We start from the raw sequence: 22312 nt of genomic DNA on the forward strand, positions 1-22312 counted from the left end.
GTTCGATTGTAAAAGTCAAAACGCCAAATAAAAAGAATGTGTGTTTCCGATAACCTGACACGACCCTAGTTTAAGACTCCGACCCTAAACACTTTTAGACATTTAAAACAAAAATATATTAGAAATTCTTTGTCTTCTTGACCTTCATGCATGTCTGTTTTCTTTCCACATTGATGTCTGTACATATTTCATCAAACTATTACAGGAGGGGTACTCTGACCGACATTTTGTTTGTTTTTAGGGTGAAGCAATATTTTTTGAATGTATGTATGTATGTATGTATGTATGTATGTATGTATGTATGTATGTATGTATGTATGTATGTATGTATGTATGTATGTATGTAGGTAGGTAGGTAGGTAGGTAGGTAGGTAGGTAGGTAGGTAGGTAGGTAGGTAGGTAGTTAGTTAGTTAGGTAATTAGGTAGGTAGGTAGGTAGGTACTAGGTAGGTAAGTAGGTAGGTACGTAATATTGTAAAGGAATGTACTGTTTATACATTCGCCGATATCATTTGATAATTATCTCAATACATATATATTTAAAAAATGATTGATAGTCGTATGCAAACATTGTATAGACACTGTGAACTCCGACATAGTTACCAATATGTAATTTTTTTTCAGTACAAAAATGCTTGACAGCGGAGTCGTTGATCCAATCCTAGTTAACAATAATACGGTGTATTATATGGTGTTGACAGCGGTCGCTACTGATATGGGTGCACCATCACTGAATGATTATGCAGAGTTAATAATTACTATCATTGAAACTGTGTATGAGGAACCCGAATTTAATGACACCGCTTATGACAGTTTGATCAAGGAAAATCTAGCGTCGGGTAAGTAAATAATCGATTTTAAGGAAAGGGGAAGGGTAAAAGAAACCTAACAAAATATTATGCCAGTTCATGATTACAAGGCATAACTTTGGGATACCGTAGATTATTCTGAACTGTGTCAATAGAGGGCGTGGTTACATAAGAAACGTCTCTTACGTCTTTACTGATCAGACTACAATAGTGGTTGATTGCCAACGATCTCATTTGTTACGCTTATTGTATAAGGAAAATGTACATGCGTGTGTTTTGGGGTACAGATATTTATAACAATGTATGTGTTTTGAGGTAGAAATAATATTGTATCAGTTGTGAGGTACAAATATACTGTATTTATTGTGAGGTATGGATATACATAATTATTTTATATCGTGTAAATTGTGAGGTGCAAATCCATTTGTGTAATTAAGTTTCTCTAGATTAATATTCATATCATAATTTTTGTTGCAGGTACTTACGTCACAACTGTGCATGCCGAGCTTGAGACGGAGACGGGATATTTTGATATTTCTTATGAATTGTTTGGACCACCTGACAATGACTATTTTGAAATCGATGAAACGAATGTGAGTGTTTTCAAATTTACATCAACTATATTTACGACCAAATCAAAGGTTTCTCTGACGATTACAAGTACAAAGCAGTCTGATTTTTGTCATTTTATATGCTAACATTGTATTAACATTCAAAGTCTTGTTAAATCATAGGAATTATAGCACCTTTTATATTTGTTATGTGTCTTCCTTTCCATGATCCTTTTAATCAAAGGAATATGTCTACGCTGATCCCCCCCCCCCTCAAAAAAATCCCAAGAAAAACACCACTAAAACAATGAAGAGCCCACAACGATATTATACACGTTTTGTGTTTATAACTTTGTAATGTACGATCGATGAAAATTTATCTTGGTGTTCATGGTGACATGTATAATATACTATTTCAATTTTTTGTCTCTACAAGGGAATAATTACCACAATAGCTACATTTGACAGAGAAGAAAGAGACATTTATGATCTAACTGTGCTAGCATACGTCGATGTACCTCCCTACCCAAAGAATTATGTAACGGTGAGTTTCAGTGGCAATAAATACCTAACTCTTCATAGTTACGAATATACAAACATTCAACGTTTTAGTAAAAAGTGAACGAAGGTTACCCTCAGATGATTTATAGGCAATAGCTGTGGTTTTTTGCGTACTTTAATAGTGTTCAAGTTGAAAAAAGGAGGACTACTATGTAAACACTGCCGTAGGTTGGGCAGACATTGGTACGTTTTGTTCAGAAAAACTGGAGCTAGTTTTTGCGGACGGCATCAACGATGTGGAATATGGACGGCGTTCTTCGTGTAACATTGATCAAACAATTTTTCCATCAGATGCAGAAGGCAGTGATGTCTTAACATATTCATTTTTTTATATTCCAGGCGAGGATCACTATAGGTGATGTCAACGACAACAAACCATCATTTAATGTCTCTTCGTACTCATTTCAATTCAAAGAGGACGCTACAAACGGTACCATCATTGGAAAAGTTGCTGCTACCGACATTGACTTGGGGACGAACGCTGAGATTCAGTTCACTATTGAAGAAGGCAACAACGGTGAGTTGGTTTTAGGTTTAAATGAAATATTAAGAATATTTTTAAAGAATTCAGATAATTGAAAATAATTCAAGTCATTTTTGTCATCTAGTGGTATATGGTGAAGTGTGTCCTATATAGCGCTGAGTTTTGTCTGCCCTAATCGTCGTTAGGTCTTGTCTGTATGTGTTAGTCACCTGTATGAACTGTGTGAAAATCGTCGTAAAACCACATAACTGTTTGAGGAGTAACACGTTCATTGCGTTCGCGAAAAATTGTGTTCTGGCTTGTGAGAATGAAACTGCTTGACGAATATTGAAGCTGAAAATATGGAATTAAATGACCACGACTGTGTGTGCCTACTTTGCCATTAGTTACGCCTGCTAACAGAACACATTGTTAAAAATTCACCCCCCTTCCCTCCACACAGCCAACAAAAACATATTGTAGAACTTCAACCCCCTGCACACAGCCAACAAAAACCCATTGTAGAACTCCACCCCCTAATAGTTCTTTCGATGTTATTCACTTTAGCTAACGATTTTAAGTTGAATCCATCAACTGGTGAATTATCGGTAAATGCACAGTTGGACAGAGAATCGACTGACAAATACAACCTGGTAGTCATGGTAAGTTAGTCAGACTCATAAGATGATTTCCAAAATTTTCAGTTATAATAGTTTCCATTATACGTGCAAAGTTATTACCTCGATCATCCAGAGTTGAACGGAGATGATGTCTTCACCCCTTGTTTGTCCATTTGTTAGTTGGCACGATATGTTATGAAATCTATGGATGGATTTAGACTCAACCCACTGAGATTTAGATGAAACTATGTTGAAAGATTGCTAATGGGACAAAGGCCCCAAATACCGGATTTTATTGATGCCTTGATAGAGTGAAAAGTTTAAAGTTTTACATGCAATTAATCGTGGTAGTGGTCAGCATATGTATGTAGTTCGATAAAAAAATATACATTTCCATACTAAAGCCTCACGCTTGAAATTCATAAGACTAGAATACGGTATGACCACCGATAGTAAATTATATTCCACTGCAGCTGAGTAAGCTGTCGCCTTTTGATTCATAAGAACATATTTTAGCACGTACACACCCTGTCACGTAATGTTTGATTTTTTAATTTAATTTTAATTCAATTTAATTTTTGTACAACCGAATTGACACTTTAATTCATTCCAATAAATTGTGAAATAGTGTGGTAACATGGGTCGTATAAAATAGTGTCGAGTTACCAAACGTGTATGTGATGCGATGATATTTTGATCAATGACATCATTTTTCTGATGTTATTTCGTTTTTATGTGCGCTTTAGGCCCAAGATATGAGCGAAGACGATCCAAAATTGAACTCGACGGTTGAAGTAGAAGTGACAATTCTCGATGTCAACGACAACCCCCCGCAATTTACCAACCAACCGTACAACGGGAAAGTGTCTGAAATCGACCGTGCTAGCTCCTCGGTATGTACTCCGACAGAACCTCACATGGTGACGCAAAAGTGTGGAAGTGGAGTACTCGGGTTATTTGCACGAGTGCTTGCAGTGTTCTCTGCGGCCATACTTTCACAAGCATAGCGAGTGAAAGTGTAGCAGAAACCACTACAATGAGTGCAAATACCCCTGAGTACCCACGCTGGCACTCAAGCGGAATGGGGTTGTTTACGTAATTATTACTTATGTTTATCCGAAACAGCATATTTCTGGATTTTTTTTTAAAAGAAAAGATACTGTGCGATCAAGCGCTTTCGTGTGACGAGTAGGGACCGAGGCGTTGTTTGAAGATGTTATCCAAGACTTCCCGACAGAGTTCAAAATATCTTAACAAATTCAAGGTAAAAGTATTGCAATGAAAATATAGAGAAAAAATGGGGGGGGGGGGTGGCGTGCGAGACAATAAATGGTACTTGACTTATCACTCTCAATCATGGGCCACGTTGGTCTCATTGCATTCGGTTAAGACACATGAATTCAGCTATTCGTTACTATATTTTAATTTTCCATTCCTACAGATACTGACTGTTACCGCCACTGATGACGATATAGATCTGAATGGGCTTGTAGTATATCGTATCAAAGATGCAATTTATCCTACAAGTAACTTTTACATTGAAGGTGAGTTCTTTTGACATACAGGAAATTTTCCGTTTTAGGAATTTTAATTCAAAATTGACAATCTACACAAGAAGAGTCGCAAATTTACCAGTTCACCAAATCTTCATCCATATGGCCACTTTAAGTTGACATGTTAAAACAATTACAAAATATGCATTCTTCTCAAAATGAAAACTGTTTTTAGTACACTGTCACTGATTACAATGCAAGTAGATGTGACACATGCAAATCTCTTACTATTATTACAGCTTTTATTTTAACATAGAAAGTTTTTTTTTAGAAATTTGAGTTGAAAGATAACACTTGTTACTTGTTTTCCTGGTTGCTACATTACCTAGTTTTTTCTATGTTTACCATTTTCAGAGCATACAGGGATACTACGTAACACACGAATGTTGTCAGGAATGGGAGACCAGCAGTTTACCCTGACGGTTGAGGCGTACAACGTGAATAATCAGTCTATGTCAAACGAGGCAACAGTGATGATTACCGTCACAGAACCCCCACCGGAGAACGACAGATTGCTGTTTGAGTCTTATACGTACACTAATGTAATACAATATGACCATGACGCTGCTTCAAATATTGTTACCGTGACTGCAACATATGATGGCATGGTGTCTGCTGACACAAACTACAACATAATCGCCGAGGTATTCGAAAGTAAGTTGAAATCACTGATCTTATTCTTTACATCTTCCAACGTTGTTAGTTTACCAGAGAAATCTAAAATTACATTTGTGGATATTTCTACAATTTTTCTAATGACTGTTTTACAATTTCTAAACCAGTACCAGACTCGTATGGATTGGAAACATCGGTATTTAAAATCGAGGAATCAAACGGATCTATTAGTTTGGGCAGTGATCTTGGTACAAATGATGCTGGTCGTTATACACTCGATGTCGAAGCTTACAACTCTTCAAATAGCAATACATATATGACTGGTCAATACGATGTAACACAGGTGAGTCCAGAACATAATATTCATATATCGGATGAATCTCATTATGGCATTTCCTTCCCCAACAGAACAGTTGGACGTACGCTATGTTTTCACTCAGACCACTAAATTCGTTAGTGGTCTGATAGGTTTTCAGTACTGTTAGTTTATCCTCAAAGTGGCTTCGAGGTAATAATAGTCAACAAGACGCCGGTTATTGAGTCATAGCATGAGATTTAATCTCGTTTGGTATAGTTTTGTGACTATTCCCGCTCAGTAAAGCAATGGCTACGGGTATACGGGTATTTTTGCCAAAATTCGACACCTTTGTCTTCTAAAATCAAGAAAATACCGTAGTTGATATTACTCACCTGTGTTTCAGACTGGTGAAACATTTTGTAATTACGTCATCGCCACGCATGCGCTCTTAAGGGAAAGTCATGAGCAGACTGCTCACATTCAGGCGCACACACGAGGAAAAATTCACGCGAGGCCAAATATATCAACACCATTGCCAAAATTCTCATTAAAAGTTGCCCACACTCGAGAGGAATCGTCGCACGGAAGTTGCCATGAGTGAAATCTTGCTCAGCTGATTCGTCTAGTGTGTGCCTGGCTTTAACCGATACTTTTTAATTCATAAAGAACAAAACAAATCTTTCAATTTGATGAACACCTGGTAGTTAATTAAATCAAAGCACACTGACAACATGATATGAATGGAAAACCCATAGACATACATGTAGTTAATTAACTTCCATTTTAAATTAAATGGACACTTTTTAATTAATAGGAACAAAACATGGATGGAAAATCAAATGGTTAATTAAATTTCATTTTTTCTAATTAAACCATAACTTTTTTTATTTATCGTTTACCTAAATATCAGGTTTTGATTACTGTGGTGGGTCGCAACAATTCTGCACCTGTGTTTAGTTCGAGTCATTACTTTGGCGAAGTCAACGACGTTGATGATGAAGACACGTACATCTTGACAGTTTATGCTAATGATACAGACTCTCCTACCTTTGGTATTGGGGATATTTATTACGATTTTGGAAAGGGCGATGAATGGATACAAGGTAAATTCGACAGGTTTTATTGGGATAGAGGGCGCCACAGGGACCAAATTTTGCTGATATCAAAGTTCTGAAATATGTCTAAACTTTATCATATGGGAAGTTATCCTTTGGTTTTGATGAATGAAATTTGGGGATTCACCAAGGAAACGACAAACTTTTCTTTTCCCAGTAACATAGTATTCCATGGTCACATTGGACTTGAGAAATGGCTAAATTTTATATCATTTTGACCCCTATGACACAAATATACTGATAATCACATGGGAAAACGTGTAATCAAACCATTTATACATGGTGAAATGTCAGTATAAAGGGATACTGCAGGTGCATGCGCAGACTAGACGTGACGTAGCTATTACTTGTGTTTATCTAGTTTATTTACAAATCACTTGCTCACGTACAATACCACAATCTTCAAACACGGACTTGGTCTAAGTTGTTGTTTCACATTGTTTTTCAAGTAGAAAAACATAATATGGTTACCAGTTCTTATCAATATGACTTCTTGAAGATGTGATTTATATAAATTGACTTTTCTTTATCTTTTAGGCTACTTTGAAATCAGCGCCACAACGGGTGTTATAACAAAGGGAAGACATTCCTTGGCTGTTCTTGACATGGATGAAGTATTGTTTAGTGTTGTTGCCATGGACAACGGTGCGCCTCCTCTTAGCACTGATACAAATGTAACAATCAGTATAAACTATACGGAAACCAATCGCTTCTATCCGTCAGTTAATTCAAGCGAAGAAGAAATTCCTGAGGTAAGGAATTATGTTGTCTAACTTTAAATTGTCGCTATGCACACTCACTGCATCACGTGCTACATATCAACATTATGAAATCTAAAATTAGTCTTGCACGAGAGAGTAACTTGTGGCTCGTCAGTACCCTTATTAACGACGCCCTTTCCTTCAGATTTGTTTACCCATAATAATAGTTCTTACATATGCATTACAGTTTGCCCCCCCCCCCTCCCCATTTCCAACACATGTCGACTTTTTTGGTTTTTGAAAATGTTTGACCCAAATACTTTTGATATAAACACTCCAACGACTTTCTGTTGGTATCTTTACATAGGGTACCACTGTTGGATTCACTATACATAGAATTATTGCAACTGACATGGATGAGGGAAGAGCTGGATCAATTAAAAGTTACGGAATCGAATACGTCGGTGGTAACACCAGGTCCCCAATGTCAATGGATATGTTTATGGTTGACGAAACAACGGGTGACATCATGACAAATAAAATCTTTGATTATGATGACAAGGAAGAGAGATATTACCAGGTAGAGTACTAGTATAACGTTTTATGTACAAAAACGTGCACATATGTCCTATTATTTTGTTTGTACAATTATTTACTGATTAATTAAGGGATGATTTTATCCATTCATCCATTCATTTTGGTCAGTCAGTCAGCCAGTCTTTTCAGAAGTCAGTATGTCAATTAGTGAAGTTATTGATTGATTGATTGATTGATTGATTGATTGATTGATTGATCGACTAATGACTGATTAATTGATTGATTGGTCGATCGATCGGTCGATCGATTGATTGATTGATTGATTGATTGATTGATTGATTGGTTGATTGGTTGGTTGGTTGGTTGGTTGGTCGGTATGTTGGTTGGTTGGTTGGTTGGTTGATTGATTGATTAATTGATCGATTGATTGATTGATTGATTGATTGATTGATTGATTGATTGATTGATTGATTGATTGATGCCAATATTTTTCACTACTGACGATAGTCATTTTCGATGTGTGTATCCAATCTGTAGCTACTACTACAAATTACAAGGTAAGAGATGAACACAAGTGGAATCAAAACACCTTCATTATTCAACATGCATATACATGTAGTTATCTGCCAAACATTCATTATTATTTTTTTAATTCACTACATACCCTTTTACCATTTAGATTCTAATGTATGCTGTTGACGATGGTACACCACAGAAAACAGGATACGGTACACTGGATGTTTATATTACTGACGTTAATGATAATCCACCTATATTCTTAACGGTTAGTAAACATACACTCTGAACGCCAGATCATATTTTTTCAGGTGACAAAGTCTCGAACTGTAGCCGTAAAGAGGCCTGTGGAATTTACGACGATGCGTTTTACGTTTATCAGGCACGTTTATAAAGAACACATATTATTGAACGTAATTGAAGCTACAAGACGTCATTCCATTTAAATTTTCTACGGATGCGACTGGTGAAAAATGTGTAATTCATTTGTGGGCAAACTATAGCCATAGCCTCTTTAATTTGGCGACATTTGATCGAATGCAACGTCGAAAAACAACGTTGCACACAGCTATTTTTTTTCTAAACTTCTTGGACGCCATGTTTGTTGTTTAGCACTTTGTAGTGATGGCATTCATTTTGTTAACAAGCCATTTCATTCTACAATGTTGCCATGGATATGGACGGTAATGATTCGTAATTACAGCTGAAAATTATTCCATAAAAACTAGCTAATTTCTCATGTCTTTAAAAATGAAAGTCCCTTCTAATCATTTTAATTAAAGAAATTAAAAATAAAGATTACGATTTTCAACTCTATTCTTCCTTTTACCCACCGCCATTGCATAAACGGTCACGGAATTGATAACATAATCAATAGATATTGTCACCGATTATATCTTTTTGTTTTCATTTTTTAACCAGAAGCAATATTATTTCAACGTTGACGAAGAACAAACTGGCAGTGTTCTTGTTGGCAAAGTGGAAGCACGTGATAAAGATAGCGGTGATAATGCTAGAATTGAATACATTCTGACAGGTACCTTTTTAAAAATCTATATAAAACATGATAAAATTATTATCGAAACGAGTTATCTCCGTTTTATGTGTGTGTGTTTTAGATGAATATTTGCTGATGAAAATATAAACTTATCATTAAAATAAATTGACAAACTAATCAGCCTCTATATAGAATCCCAAGGTTCTAGAAAAATTGAATGCTTTGGTATGTTTGTTGTTTCACTTCTCCACTGTATTATGTATTGTTTTCAATGCAACATTAAGGTCTCATGTATGATTTTTCACATTTCATATTGTTCCATTGATAGACGGATACGGAAAGTTCGAGATTAATGAAACAACGGGAGATCTTTATGCCACTGAAAAATTGGACCGAGAAAAGGAAACGGAGAGAGAATTTATTCTCGTGATTATGGCAAACAACAGCTATGCAGACACAAATAAAGACTACTCAAATACAACGACAGTGAATATCACGGTTGAGGATATTAATGATAACAGTCCTCAGTTTTACGAATCATATGAAACTATTCTGTCGCTGTCAGCATCTCTTGGTGACACTGTTTTCAACGTAACAGCACAAGACGACGACATTGTAAGTATGCCCTTCTCGGAGATGATTTTACCAGTGTGAAAACAAGTTGATACGTAGTTTGGATTACTTCATGGCAATGAAGTAATGTGTCATGTATCATATTATGTGTTTATGTAATATTAGCGTGTCTATATTTATGTTTCCAGTATTGGTAGCAGAACTAATGGCGGGTACATTGAACCCATGGTGTCGGCACTCACTGGTCCAGGACTTCTTGGAAGAAAAATTTTAACAAATTTTAAGCATTATTCAGTATAAATAAAGATTATTATTATGTAAGTCATTAAAAAATGTAAAAAATCATGCTTCAGACTACTAATTAATCTCAGAACTTAACTCGTTTCCGTAGTAAAAGTGTCAAATCGACAGCTATGATGAGAGGCTGTAACATATATGCAAGACTGATAAAAAATCAATTTGAAAATTCAATTTTTGCTTATTTTCTAGGGATTTAATGCTGAAGTTTCTTATGTGTTAGAAGATGATGGCCAATCAACAGATTCGTTGATGTATTTCAAGATAGACCAATCAACGGGAATTGTTTCCGTTGCTGCAGAGTTCCCGGATGAAAAAGAATTAGACTCACCAGAAATAGTGTTTCAGGTACAAACTTGTCCAGTATTTCAGATATATAATTTCTGGCTCAAATATGTGTAAAAAGTTTGTTATTGTACGTACAATAACAAAGATTTTACACATGTATTAATATTTTGCAATGTATTGAGATATAAACAAGGACTTTGCATATGTTGTGTCACATCGATTTTTGAAGTAAAAATCCATGATAAAATTGTGTTATAAATTAAAATTCCAAAATAAATTCCCAGTCCTCATCCATATGGCCATACGGCCACTTTAAGACAAGTTGATATAATACATCATGCATGTACACTAGTGTATGCAATTCAAATGGGCCCCAGTATAAGTTATGTTAATAAGATGACAGGTTATTTAAATAGTTTGTCATACACATTACGCAATTCTAGTGTTCTCTTCAAACTTAAACAAAAGAGTCAAATCTCTGATCATTTTTCTTAAATGATTATTTATATATACTTGCTTACTTAATTTCTTTGAATGACAATAAGTGAGGGGACCAGTTGTCAAGCTAGCGGGCATCGGTGAACTTTTAGTATGGTCTCACATGCAACCGAGAATGATCTGATCAAATGAAGTTGTTTTATCACAGTTTTACATTGTAGCCTACGACAACGGATCTCCAAGGAATGAAAGCCGGACTCTAGCAACTGTTAACGTAAAGGATAGTAGTTATAATCAGCCTGAATTCGATACTAAAGATTATTGGTAAGGCCACACAAACTTTGCATTTGTTTCACATATTGATCACGGAGTTAAATTCTGGGGAAAAAACTATTTAAGTTTATTTATTTAATAGCCTTAGGAATTAATGAACAGAAATTCCATGTTTATAGATTTAATTCTCGAAAAAATGACATATCAAAGTCTTCTGTACGGTAGTCTGTAAGGTACGCCTTGGCAGGGCGCCCTCACACATCGGTCAACGCCTCCCGGTGAGGATGAAACGACACGACGTATTTTATAGTCTACTGTACTGGCAGAAAGAAGAACAGAGACAAATGGCTCATCATCAAATGGCTCGATTCTATTTACTTCATACTGGCGTTGATTTATTTGTACTTCACTTGTTACAGTGTGACATTATGAACTGGTGACTGTATTAAAATATATTTTTTATTTTCAATATTAAAAAAAAACTTATCTTTCAGGATCAACATGACCGAGCATACAGACAGTTGTGAAATCCTTCCAAACGCCCTCTACGGCACGTCTCAAGAAATCACGTATACAATTTTAGCCGAGTGTACATACTCAGGTATTTTGGTTTTACTTTTCACTTTCATATTATAGCGCCAGGTCATAACACATGTTTTTATTGCCCTAAACAGATATTGGGAAACTTTCACTTTCGTCTTATATTTTATTACACCCATTTACGAAATTTAAGGACATCTATCATGTCAATCAAATACCAAAGTTCTCACCAAAAATACTGATATAATGTAAGAATGACGTCATGAAATACACTTATGGTTACCAATAAATTTGACAAAAACACCATACAATCAGTTTCTAAGACTGGGGTCCAATCATTTTTTTCAAAATTATTTTTGCTTTTTTACATTGTATGCAATAAAGAAGACTATCCCATATGGGATGGAACTCGTGATAAAACCGTAGCACATTAAATACTGAACACTAAAAGTTTGTTTATCCTGTAGAACGATTCCGTATCGAGCAATCTGGTGATACCGTTCAACTGTGTAATGACGCTGACTTGGACAGAGAGGATACCGGGAGTTACACCTTGAAGGTGATCGCCACCGTTGAAAATGATACAACAAGTGTCCTGAACTTAGATTGTGGTTAGTTGTTCATATTATCATTGCATCGTTTATCTAAATTTGGTGGTGTACTTGATAAAATTTTAACAGTGATCAACAATCTCATGTTTCTCAGGGGACGTCGCGAATCTCATGCATACTTTTCGATGTTATCATCAATAACAAAAACTCAGCTTAAAAGATTTCTACATGTATGTAACTACATATTCAAAATTCAATCAATGGTCCGTCTCCAGCAGTCATTTTATTGGTTTACCTTAGACTGTATTGTAAGATACGTTGTGTCGTCCTGCCCTCACCGGTCACCTCTCTCCCGACTTTATTAATCTGAAGTAGTATATATGACGGAAACTTCAAAAGATTGGGAAGGGTTGATAGCTGTGTGAGGGCGCCCAGTCACGTCGTACCTTACAGACTAAGGTTTACCTATCGGTGATTTTCGTCACTGTGTGCTTGACGTATAAGTTGATGTACACTGTTGCATATCAGTTGTGGGATTCTGTGAGTAAACATTGTTGTGTTTGTTTACAGATGAAGGTAGAGTGCTGGCCAATGAACTTGTGGTGTATATAACCATTATTGATATCAATGATAACTATCCATATTTCATAAATCCTGTGTACGTTAAGGGTATTGATGATGACACCAGATATGGAAAATCGGTTCTTCAAGTCGAGGTTAGCATAATTATTTTACAACCATAACACCAAAGTAAAGGCCAAATGCTAGGCTTGTAAACTAAACCAATTGAAACAGTATACCTTTACTCTTGATATGAATGCTATAAACGAGTGTAGCACATAGAGAAAGTGCTTTACTTCAGTGTTACTAATTGTACCATTATCTTAATCCTGTTTAGTCAATACTACACCTCCATGTTTCTGCCTTTCCATAATTAAACTTACATTGTCATTTCTCAGCAATGAACAACTTATTTATCAAATTTTGCAATTCGTCACTAGAAGGTAATTTTGTCTTCGAACCGTACCATGTTTGGCAAAATGGTGGCCATTATTTCCTCATCTCACAACCAGGAATATGACTATTAAGACTTCAATCTGTGTTCACATCCATATCACCTGGGGTGAAATTTTGTTGAGAGGTATATAATCTTTCCAGAAAACAAGAAAATGTAGCATTTTTTGTTTGACTTTTGTTTAGCCCACAGACGACAATTTGTTTCAACTTAAACTGGCTTCCAAACACAACTTCTCAATTTACATTAATAATAAAGTAACAAAGTTATTTTTATACCGTTCTTTCCATAAGTTTACATTTATAAAAAGTTTAATGATAAGAGAAATTGCTTTATTTTATGATGATTTCGCGTCCCAGTTTCTGATTTAACAACTACCAATCGTCCACATCAAACACTGGTGTAGTGATATGTTTTCTTACACTATGCTTCCTTTCAACCTAGGGATACGATGCTGATATTGGAATCAATGCCCAGCTATGTTACTACCCAGATAAGAGAAACGATGACGTTGAGGGCAGCATCGACAAATTTTCTGTCTCCTGTGTCTCTGGGGATATTCTGACGGCTACATCTTATATTCATTCAGCTGGTAACAAGTATACGTTTGATGTAAAGGCTAATGACACTGCAGGCATGAGTTCAAACACAACCCTTACATCAAAGAACAGCACTCAAGTCATAGTAAGTGTTGGCGCCTTCCAGACAAATACATTTTGTTTACAGAAAAAAATTGTTTTCTATACCGTCATTTTATTCTTATTTTTACAAATTAGATGACCATTTTTTATTAGGCCTGGAACACATTACTATATTGGGGTTGTGTTATTATCATTAATATTATTCTTATGAATATGTTGAACATTACTTTTATAATTAGTGTCGTCTAAATGATTTCATGATTTAGTGTTATTCTCTCCTTACAGGTTCATATTCTGACTGTATATGAATATTGCATATTGGTATCTGACAGAAACCCTGCCAACATTACACAGAACTTGGAGACGATACGAACGTACGTGAGCATGATAGTATTTGCTTGACTGTTATCTTTCTGTTCTTATATGCATGCAAGGCCTAAAAACGAAGGAATTATTTCTGGTCAGCGCGCACATCACTTAAATGCCTTCGCTTCGGTATTTTGTGTGTGTGTTTGTCCTGCAGATCTGCGGGAAAACACAAAAATAACCCTCCCTACTTCAGTGAAGCCAACTGCAGAGCCAATCATGAACAAGCAAGTGACATCTTCCCACACATACACACCTACTCTAAAGTACTAAATAAAAAGAACAGTAACTGTTCATAAATAGAAGACTGAGTGACAGGTTTGTTGAGAATTAAAAAGAAATCGCGTCGACGCACCAGTTTAGACAAACTGTGCTGACTAGAAACAATAAATTCCTCTTTTTTGTTGCCTAATCATTTACTTTATAGCGCCCTCACATTCGTCAATGAATTAGTGCCAATGATTAAAATTATTTTTTTTCAATAACTGCACCTTTTTCATATCTTCAAATGTATACACATCATTTATGCAAATTATTTCTCATTTATGCAAATTATTTCTTAATGTACTGAAACTATAAATGTCATTTTCTTTATTTACATATTTCATCCAACAGTGAATTGGAAGACTTGACTGGTCTGATGATTGACGTCATATTTGTTTCACCAAAAGCCGAAGGCGGCAAAATATATACAGACAAGTAAGTCACATTCACATACTGTTAAAACTATAGATAATTAAAAATGAACGCTTTTTGAAACTGTTCCATTAGATATTATTTACTCGTAATATCATACACCCCGAACAGTATTGCTTCACCTATGTGTAAACGTATTGGTGTAGCTGTACACATGATATGATAATAGAAACCCAATCAAATTGATTTTTGGGTCCGCACCCAAAACATTGAATCACCTGTGATAGGAAATGATAGAAAATAGAAAAAGGAAAGCCAAAATTTGTAGAAACTGATAGATATAATATTAAGTATACTTTAATACTACATTTATGGTTTTCAAGATCCTAGGTGAAAGTCAATAAATTTCTGCAGGAAAATTTATGCTTTCTCTATTTCAATGGACCATCGAAAGCAACAAATCAAACTAAACCGAAAAAAATGAATCTTGAGCACGCCTTCTGGTAAACTTTGAAACTTAATAACTAAAGACGACCAGAAATGATTTTACGCTAAGCGACTGCAATATTTTGGCCAAAAAACCACGTGATTGCAGATGAAATAGATGGACGGGAACGCGAACGGTCCATGACAACAATTTGATGTGTAGTTTTGAAGGGTCTCATAACCCTAACACAAATATTATGAGTATTTCTACTATGACTCCAGACTAATTGGGAAGGGTGGGAACCTTGTAAGAATTCGTATACATATCTATCTGTTTCGCTTTCTCTTTTTTTCTTCTGAATAATCGCCCAGTACCGACATGTGGTTCTACGCAGTGGAGAGAGAGAATCATGATGTGTTGACTTACAAGGAATTCCTGTCTATGTACCCTGAGTAAGTATTGACAACATTTACTCATACTGCTAACGAGTGGGCATACACAAGAAAATCAATATTTGTAGGGATAAAGAACTTATGTTTTTACCATGGTTTCATGACAGTTTTCCCGAAGTTTGGAAATTGGCTTTCGAGTTACAATGTATTTGGGATGTTTTAGGAAGCGGTATGTGTGTGTGTGTGTGTGTGTGTGTGTGTGTGTGTGTGTGTGTGTGTGTGTGTGTGTGTGTGTGTGTATGCATTTATGTACGTATGTAAGTCTGTCTGTCTGTCTGTCTGTCTGTATGTCCGTCTATGTATGTATGTATGTATGTATGTATGTATGTATGTATGTATGTATGTATGTATGTATGTATGTATGTATGTATGTATGTATGTATGTGTGTGTGTGTGTGTGTATGTGTGTGTGTGTGTATGTATGTATGTATGTATATATGTATGTATGTATGTACGTATGTATGTATGACATGTATGTATGTATGTATGTATGTATGTATGTATGTATGTATGTGTGTGTATGTATGTATATATGTATGTATGTGTGTGTGTGTGTGTGTGTGCGTGCGTGTATGTGTCTGGCAACAAGTTTTTCTGTTTGTTGGTATGTATAATCAAAATTTGATTCCTCCTATTTCAGACAACCTTCTGCATCATTACGATCACGACGAAATAAAAGAGATGGTCATACATTCGGAGAACGTTGGCATATTACTGGTATCGTTGGTGTTGACGATAAACGAGTCAAAGAATCCTACATGATGTCCTCTCTAGAAGTGTGCATACTAACCCTAGCACTGGTTATATTCTGTGGTGGTTTGATAGCTGTTTTTTATCTGTTGGTTGCTGATCGGTACGTTATCATGTCTAGAGAATGCTATTATCAGGACATGTTATTTAATCTCGTTTGCGCCTTAATATTTGAATGCAATATCATATTTTATATTCATCCGTGCGAATATTTAGATATTACTCGCCAATAATTTGCTTCGTCCAGCCATGGAAAATACGAGTGACCTAAGGGGGCTTTGTCACGACGGGCCACGAGACGAACCATAGGTCAGGAGTGTTTCCATGGCTGAACGAAGCAAATTATTGGAGAATAACATAATTATACCAGCGCCAGTAATATCAAAGAAAAATCGGGGAAAGTAATGGCATTTTTTAACGTTTTGACTCATATTTCAAACACAACAGAACCAGTGACGTAGACACGCGTTAACGTTTGACGTTATCGTGATGACATATACGTTTGCTGTCCTGACGTTGAACGACCAGAGTATATATTCCATATTTTTTGTTCAACTTGGTTCATGCATGGTATACTATCATATATTATTGTGTACGAGTTGTCACTATGAGATGTCTACTAGTAAGTTTGTTCTGTATGCTTTGCAGGTTACAAGAAAAGAAGCTATTAAACAATGAAGCGTATTGGAGTAGATTGGAAAGAATGGCGTCAGTTGAAAATCCATACAATTCGGTTAATACAGATGATCGTGTGGAGTAAGTTTTAGCATAAATGTACAACCAGCGACAAGCAGGCATTAAAAAGTGGAACTTGTTACACACAGGAAAAGTGAACAACTCGATTGGATCAATAACACTTTGCACAACATAGTGGACGTACAGAAATGAGTGCGGTTACATTTTATCCTTTGATAAGAACAGTTGTATGGTCTGTTTACATGTGCATGAATTTCAGAGGAACTTAAAAACCATTTGTGTGTGTGAACTATTATGTAAAGGTCCCATTAAACCGTTCATATTCAATGATGGAATGTCTCTGTACTTCAGACATGCCGTGCCATGGTGTTATTAATCCAATTCTGATCATTTGTTTACTTTCCCTGTTCCTAACAAATTGCACTTGTTAATGCTTGCCTGTCACTGGTTGTAGTGTGCATTCCAAAGAGACAGTTTCATAGTTCAGTATATACTTTTGTGTCCCTTCGATCATCGACGTACACTTTCGTTGACCCTACCTCTGGGTCATTGAGATGGAAGAAACGGTCAAGTTCAGTATGATTGATACTTTTATTGATGACAATATTAATGAGGCTTGCTCTTCAAAACATTTCATTGATCGCTATCAGCTACTTGTGGGACTTTCAATCCATGCACAAAAGGTAACGTCCCTTTAACAATCATGACGTAATTTTGTCGCGCAAATCAACGGCATCAGTAATTCACCCCTTTTGACTGAATATAATGTGGTCATTTGCCATATCCTTACGCATAAGTATGGTCAATTATTTGAATAATATAATTCATACAAGGAGTTTGTCAAGTCTTGACTGTATCCCTTTAATGAAAATGTATTTATAACTTGCAGAAGTTGCTTTGAAAATTGTATGATCAATATTTCACATTCCAGGACAGTAAAAGCTGAAGACGTCGGCACAGGAATGAATAGTGCATGGATTGAACCCTCTGAGCTGATTACACGTAAAATACTGTATGAAGAACAGGTAAGAGTTCAAAGGCCACGACTTTTATCATCATGATATACAGAGTTGGTCATTTTGCCATCGTTTCAAATTGGAACATCCGGGATACTTGATGAGCAGGTGTACGTGTGGTCTACATTGCGGCTTAAAGGGGCACAAGCCAAGTTTATACGTTTATGCGCGAGATTTATGCTGTGCGTATTTACACTGCTAGTATCCTACTTATTGAGGCATAATATATTATATGCAATCATCACTTGTGACTGACTGAACTCAAACCTGGTATTGTATTAAGATGCAACATATAAACGATCTGATGACGTAATTTTTGATACGCACAAAAACAAGAGAAAAGAAGTACCCCTGCTGCGTATAAATTGCAATTTTTACAATATACTGCCAAGTTTTTGCAATAAAAAAGATGAAAATATTAATTACCAAAAAGTCAAGATATATACGTCGGGCAGATGATTATCCAATCCACACGTGCAATCACCCACACTGCAGGTGCAGTAATATATAATATCGTTGATAGTAAGTGTGCAAATAATTGAGTGACTTATGTAGTTTTATCAATTTCATGATAAATGAGCTGTACCATTCCCCAAAAGTACAAGTTGAAACTAGCTACGTCAGGGATTTCTTTTGGTTGTACCTCGATTTGGCCAACTAGAAACGTTTTTTTCGATGTCGTTTGGTAGTTGATAAGAGAGAATTTTGTATATTGTGAAGACTTCAGGTTGTACTCTTCATCCCTTATTCATTAATTTGTCTTATTCTTTTTTAAAATAGGAAATGACAATGAACATTTTCCAGGATACCTCTGATTTAGGTGATGACTGGTCCTATACAGGTGCACTCCATGCTCTAGAGGGCGTCCCTCCTATCGCAATCCGCAACCCAGCCTACGTCGACAGTGAAGACGGTGACAGTGGAGCCTATGAAGATTTCAAGATAAACGGTAACAGTACATCTATCCCACTTAGACCTATGTCTTCTCCAGAGAGAACGCCACCAGTGGTAAGGGAAGATGACGTGGTGTTGATGTCCACCAATGGAAAGATAGTCATCAATGGTTGTACGAGTCAAAGTGATGATGATGACATCCCTCTGGTTACCCTTGACTACCAGGACAAACAAGGCACAACAAACCTGAAAAAGGACGTTCCTTCCAGTGGTATAGATAACCCGTCTTATACTGATGTTGACTTTGGTGCAAATAAACAGCCTTCGGAGAGTTTAAACGCAGTGCGTAGTGGCAGCACTGCATACGAAGTGGTCGATGTCAGAGTTCACCCACCGGATACTGGTGACAATATCGATGACGTAGACCACGCTGGAATGAAGGGAAGGTGTTCAGAAGATGACGACACCGACGACGAAGACAAAAAGCGAGAGAAGAAATCGGTCAGCTTTGATCTAGCTGAACAGGATGACGAGAAGGGAAATGACCGCAGTGAAACACAGTCAGCTGAAGACGGCACTTCCTTTACCTGGATGTAGTCTTACATGACGGCTTACTTGAAGACGAACTGCTTTTTGTCGCATGGACATGACATACTACGACTCTACTATATATCAAAAAGTATTGCGTAGGCTGTTTTCTTTATGTTTGCCAATATTATCTAAGCTTACACAGTACTATTATTGTGTGTTTTAGTTACTGGTTTGTTTTGTTTTTATGTTAATTTGCACATCATATATTTTGTTACTGTATTCGGAATTCCAATGACACATCCATCAGTGATATACTTTGACTTAATTTAACCTTAGTAAGGTACGCTGTGACAAGGCGCCCACACGCATCGGTCAACCATTTTCACCAGCTACGGTACGCCGGTGAGGGCGGAGCGACACAGTGCATCTGATACCCTAAGTAACCTGTTCTCTCCATAAATGTGATAGGGTTCATATGTTTTTAATGACCTAGAATTATTGACTTCCGTTCTCTACACTATATATGTTATCCACTGGTGATGGTCTTGGTGCTGTATTTCACGAGTTACTCCATTTGATCATACCTTAAAATAGTAGTATGAATGAAATATTCATCAAGAATCAGATATTATAAATCCAAACGAATTGTGTCACTTGTGATAGTGATATGACTGATGTTTCATGATACAAATATGCCAAAATTGTGCCAAATAACAAAAATAGTACTATAAAGTACATTTTATCAGAATTATATAAAACACATTTATTGATATATTTATATGATTATTTGTAATAATAAATAACCAGATTGTGACAGCATATTTCAAAACATTGTTCTTTGCGTCATCATTCATAATTTCCCCCGATTCATATATTTTGTCCAAATCCACTTATATTTTGCCGCCTGGATAGTTCATGCCAAGTTTTGATTCTAATTCTATGTTGGGCACATAAATAACAGGAAAAGGTAGTGAATGCAAACAGAGAAAGTTCGACCATTCAGCCACACAATCAATGTGAAACAACATATGCCAAGTCCTTGTTTTTAACTCAATAAAGTGCAAAATACCCATAAATAAGTAAAATGTTTGTTATTGGACGTACAATAACAAATTTTTTACAGCTTTTTTGCAATTAGTAAGTTACAAACACAGCCTCGGACCTGGTCTATATTGTTTCATATTGATTTTTCAAGTAGGAATCCATGATAAAATTGTTTTATGAATTAAAAATCCAAAATAAATATCCAATCCTCGTCCATATGGCTAGTATAAGCCTCTACTAAGTGAACCTATGACTTCAACACAGGTATAAGTCTTGGTCAAATAACCACGACCTGTTCATACTGTGCATTCCATGGTTATTAAGCTTAGCCTACTATAAATCATTCAGACATGTTATTATAAAGGCTAGTAGTGTTTACTACCAAAAATCAATGTACACCCACCCCACTTAATAGTTGAAGACTATGTAATTTGAACAACTTTTGAACAACTTTTATCAGTTCCTCCACATTTTGCATAACACAGTTGAACAGTTACTACAAATATCATATGAATTACCAGATCTGTCTGTCTGTCTGTCTGTCTGTCTGTCTGTCTGTCTGTCTGTCTGTCTGTCTGTCTGTCTGTCTGTCTGTCTGTCTGTCTGTCTATCTGTCTGTCTGTCTGTCTGTCTGTCTGTCTGTCTGTCTGCCTGCCTGCCTGTATGTCTGTCTATCTGTCTGTCTCTGTCTGTCTGTCTGTCTGTCTGTCTGTCTGTCTGTCTGTCTGCCTGCCTGCCTGCCTGTCTGTCTGTCTATCTGTCTGTCTGTCTATCAGTCAGACACCTAGAACATTCTGAATACCAATCTATCAAAATAGACGGCAATTTGCCAGTACATGTCCTCGAAAGAACCATAAATCTAAGATAAAATACATAAAAACTACGTCAAATCATGATAAATTTGTAGACTTAGGCCATACATGTACCTGTGTTATGACAATAAGAGAGATATCGTGTCAGGTACATGAATGAGCACTATTCACAAGGGGTTAGTTTGGTGACAATGTTTGTGAACATTTGTCAATGGGTGTACAGTGTTTACTAATTACGACATGCGTGCACACTGGAACACATTAATGAAACGCGGTCAAATACCAACATTTTTTCCATGTATTCAATTCCATCGTAATGTAGTAACTGAAAATTCTTCAGTCAAAAATACAAGATAACCAAATAGACAGAGATAAACCATGTTAAACATTGACAGTGATGAACACTCGCTCACCAGTCAAACCGTGTACAATACAACGTTCGGCCAAGAGTGGTCCTTGATGTACTTTGTAACTATTACGATCCAAAACGTCGTATTTCGGAATTAGAGGATTTAAATACAAATAGTTTGGCAAGCAATATCTCGGAGACCGTCTTTCCGGTTTTTTGGGTGTTTTTTTTTTCATAAAACAGAAATATAGAACCTATATTAGAAAAAATCCACATCCATTGTGAATTTTTCTATTTCATACTTACAACTCTAACTGGAAAATTTTGTTTCCAGGGTCCTCTTTTCAAAATGTATAATTCATATACAGCTACAGCAACGACTTCAAT

The 22312-nt window shown here is 36.2% G+C and overlaps 3 protein-coding genes and 1 long non-coding RNA gene across 4 annotated transcripts in view; all 4 read left to right on the plus strand.

Moving 5' to 3' along the window:
* Positions 1-847, plus strand: part of LOC144452477 (cadherin-23-like) — a 53192-nt gene extending 52345 nt beyond the window's left edge. The window contains exon 32 of the mRNA XM_078143575.1: positions 625-847. Coding sequence (XP_077999701.1) covers positions 625-847 — 223 coding nt within the window. The remainder of the gene's footprint in view (positions 1-624) is intronic.
* Positions 848-1290: 443 nt separating this feature from the next.
* Positions 1291-2398, plus strand: LOC144451984 (uncharacterized). Its single transcript, XR_013482325.1, has 3 exons — positions 1291-1402; positions 1797-1904; positions 2261-2398. It is a non-coding gene; the product is annotated as an uncharacterized LOC144451984 (long non-coding RNA).
* A 558-nt stretch (positions 2399-2956) lies between these two features.
* Positions 2957-7090, plus strand: LOC144452478 (cadherin-7-like). Its single transcript, XM_078143576.1, has 7 exons — positions 2957-3046; positions 3751-3897; positions 4446-4548; positions 4912-5211; positions 5340-5515; positions 6381-6573; positions 7038-7090. The coding sequence occupies exons 1-7, from the start codon at positions 3044-3046 to the stop codon at positions 7088-7090; spliced, it is 975 nt and encodes a 324-aa protein (XP_077999702.1). The 5' UTR covers positions 2957-3043.
* An 85-nt stretch (positions 7091-7175) lies between these two features.
* LOC144452215 (protocadherin-like wing polarity protein stan) lies at positions 7176-20517 on the plus strand. Its single transcript, XM_078143264.1, has 18 exons — positions 7176-7337; positions 7654-7866; positions 8503-8607; positions 9261-9375; positions 9665-9951; positions 10399-10554; positions 11141-11256; positions 11700-11806; positions 12213-12356; positions 12867-13012; positions 13756-13995; positions 14238-14326; positions 14934-15017; positions 15753-15833; positions 16474-16686; positions 17232-17339; positions 18211-18304; positions 19076-20517. Exons 1-18 carry the CDS (start codon positions 7191-7193, stop codon positions 19784-19786), a joined length of 3156 nt encoding a protein of 1051 aa, XP_077999390.1. The 5' UTR covers positions 7176-7190; the 3' UTR covers positions 19787-20517.
* Positions 20518-22312: the final 1795 nt, after the last annotated feature.

This window comes from Glandiceps talaboti, chromosome 22 (assembly GCF_964340395.1).
Source record: "Glandiceps talaboti chromosome 22, keGlaTala1.1, whole genome shotgun sequence".
In the NCBI taxonomy this organism is placed as follows: Eukaryota; Metazoa; Hemichordata; class Enteropneusta; family Spengelidae; genus Glandiceps; species Glandiceps talaboti.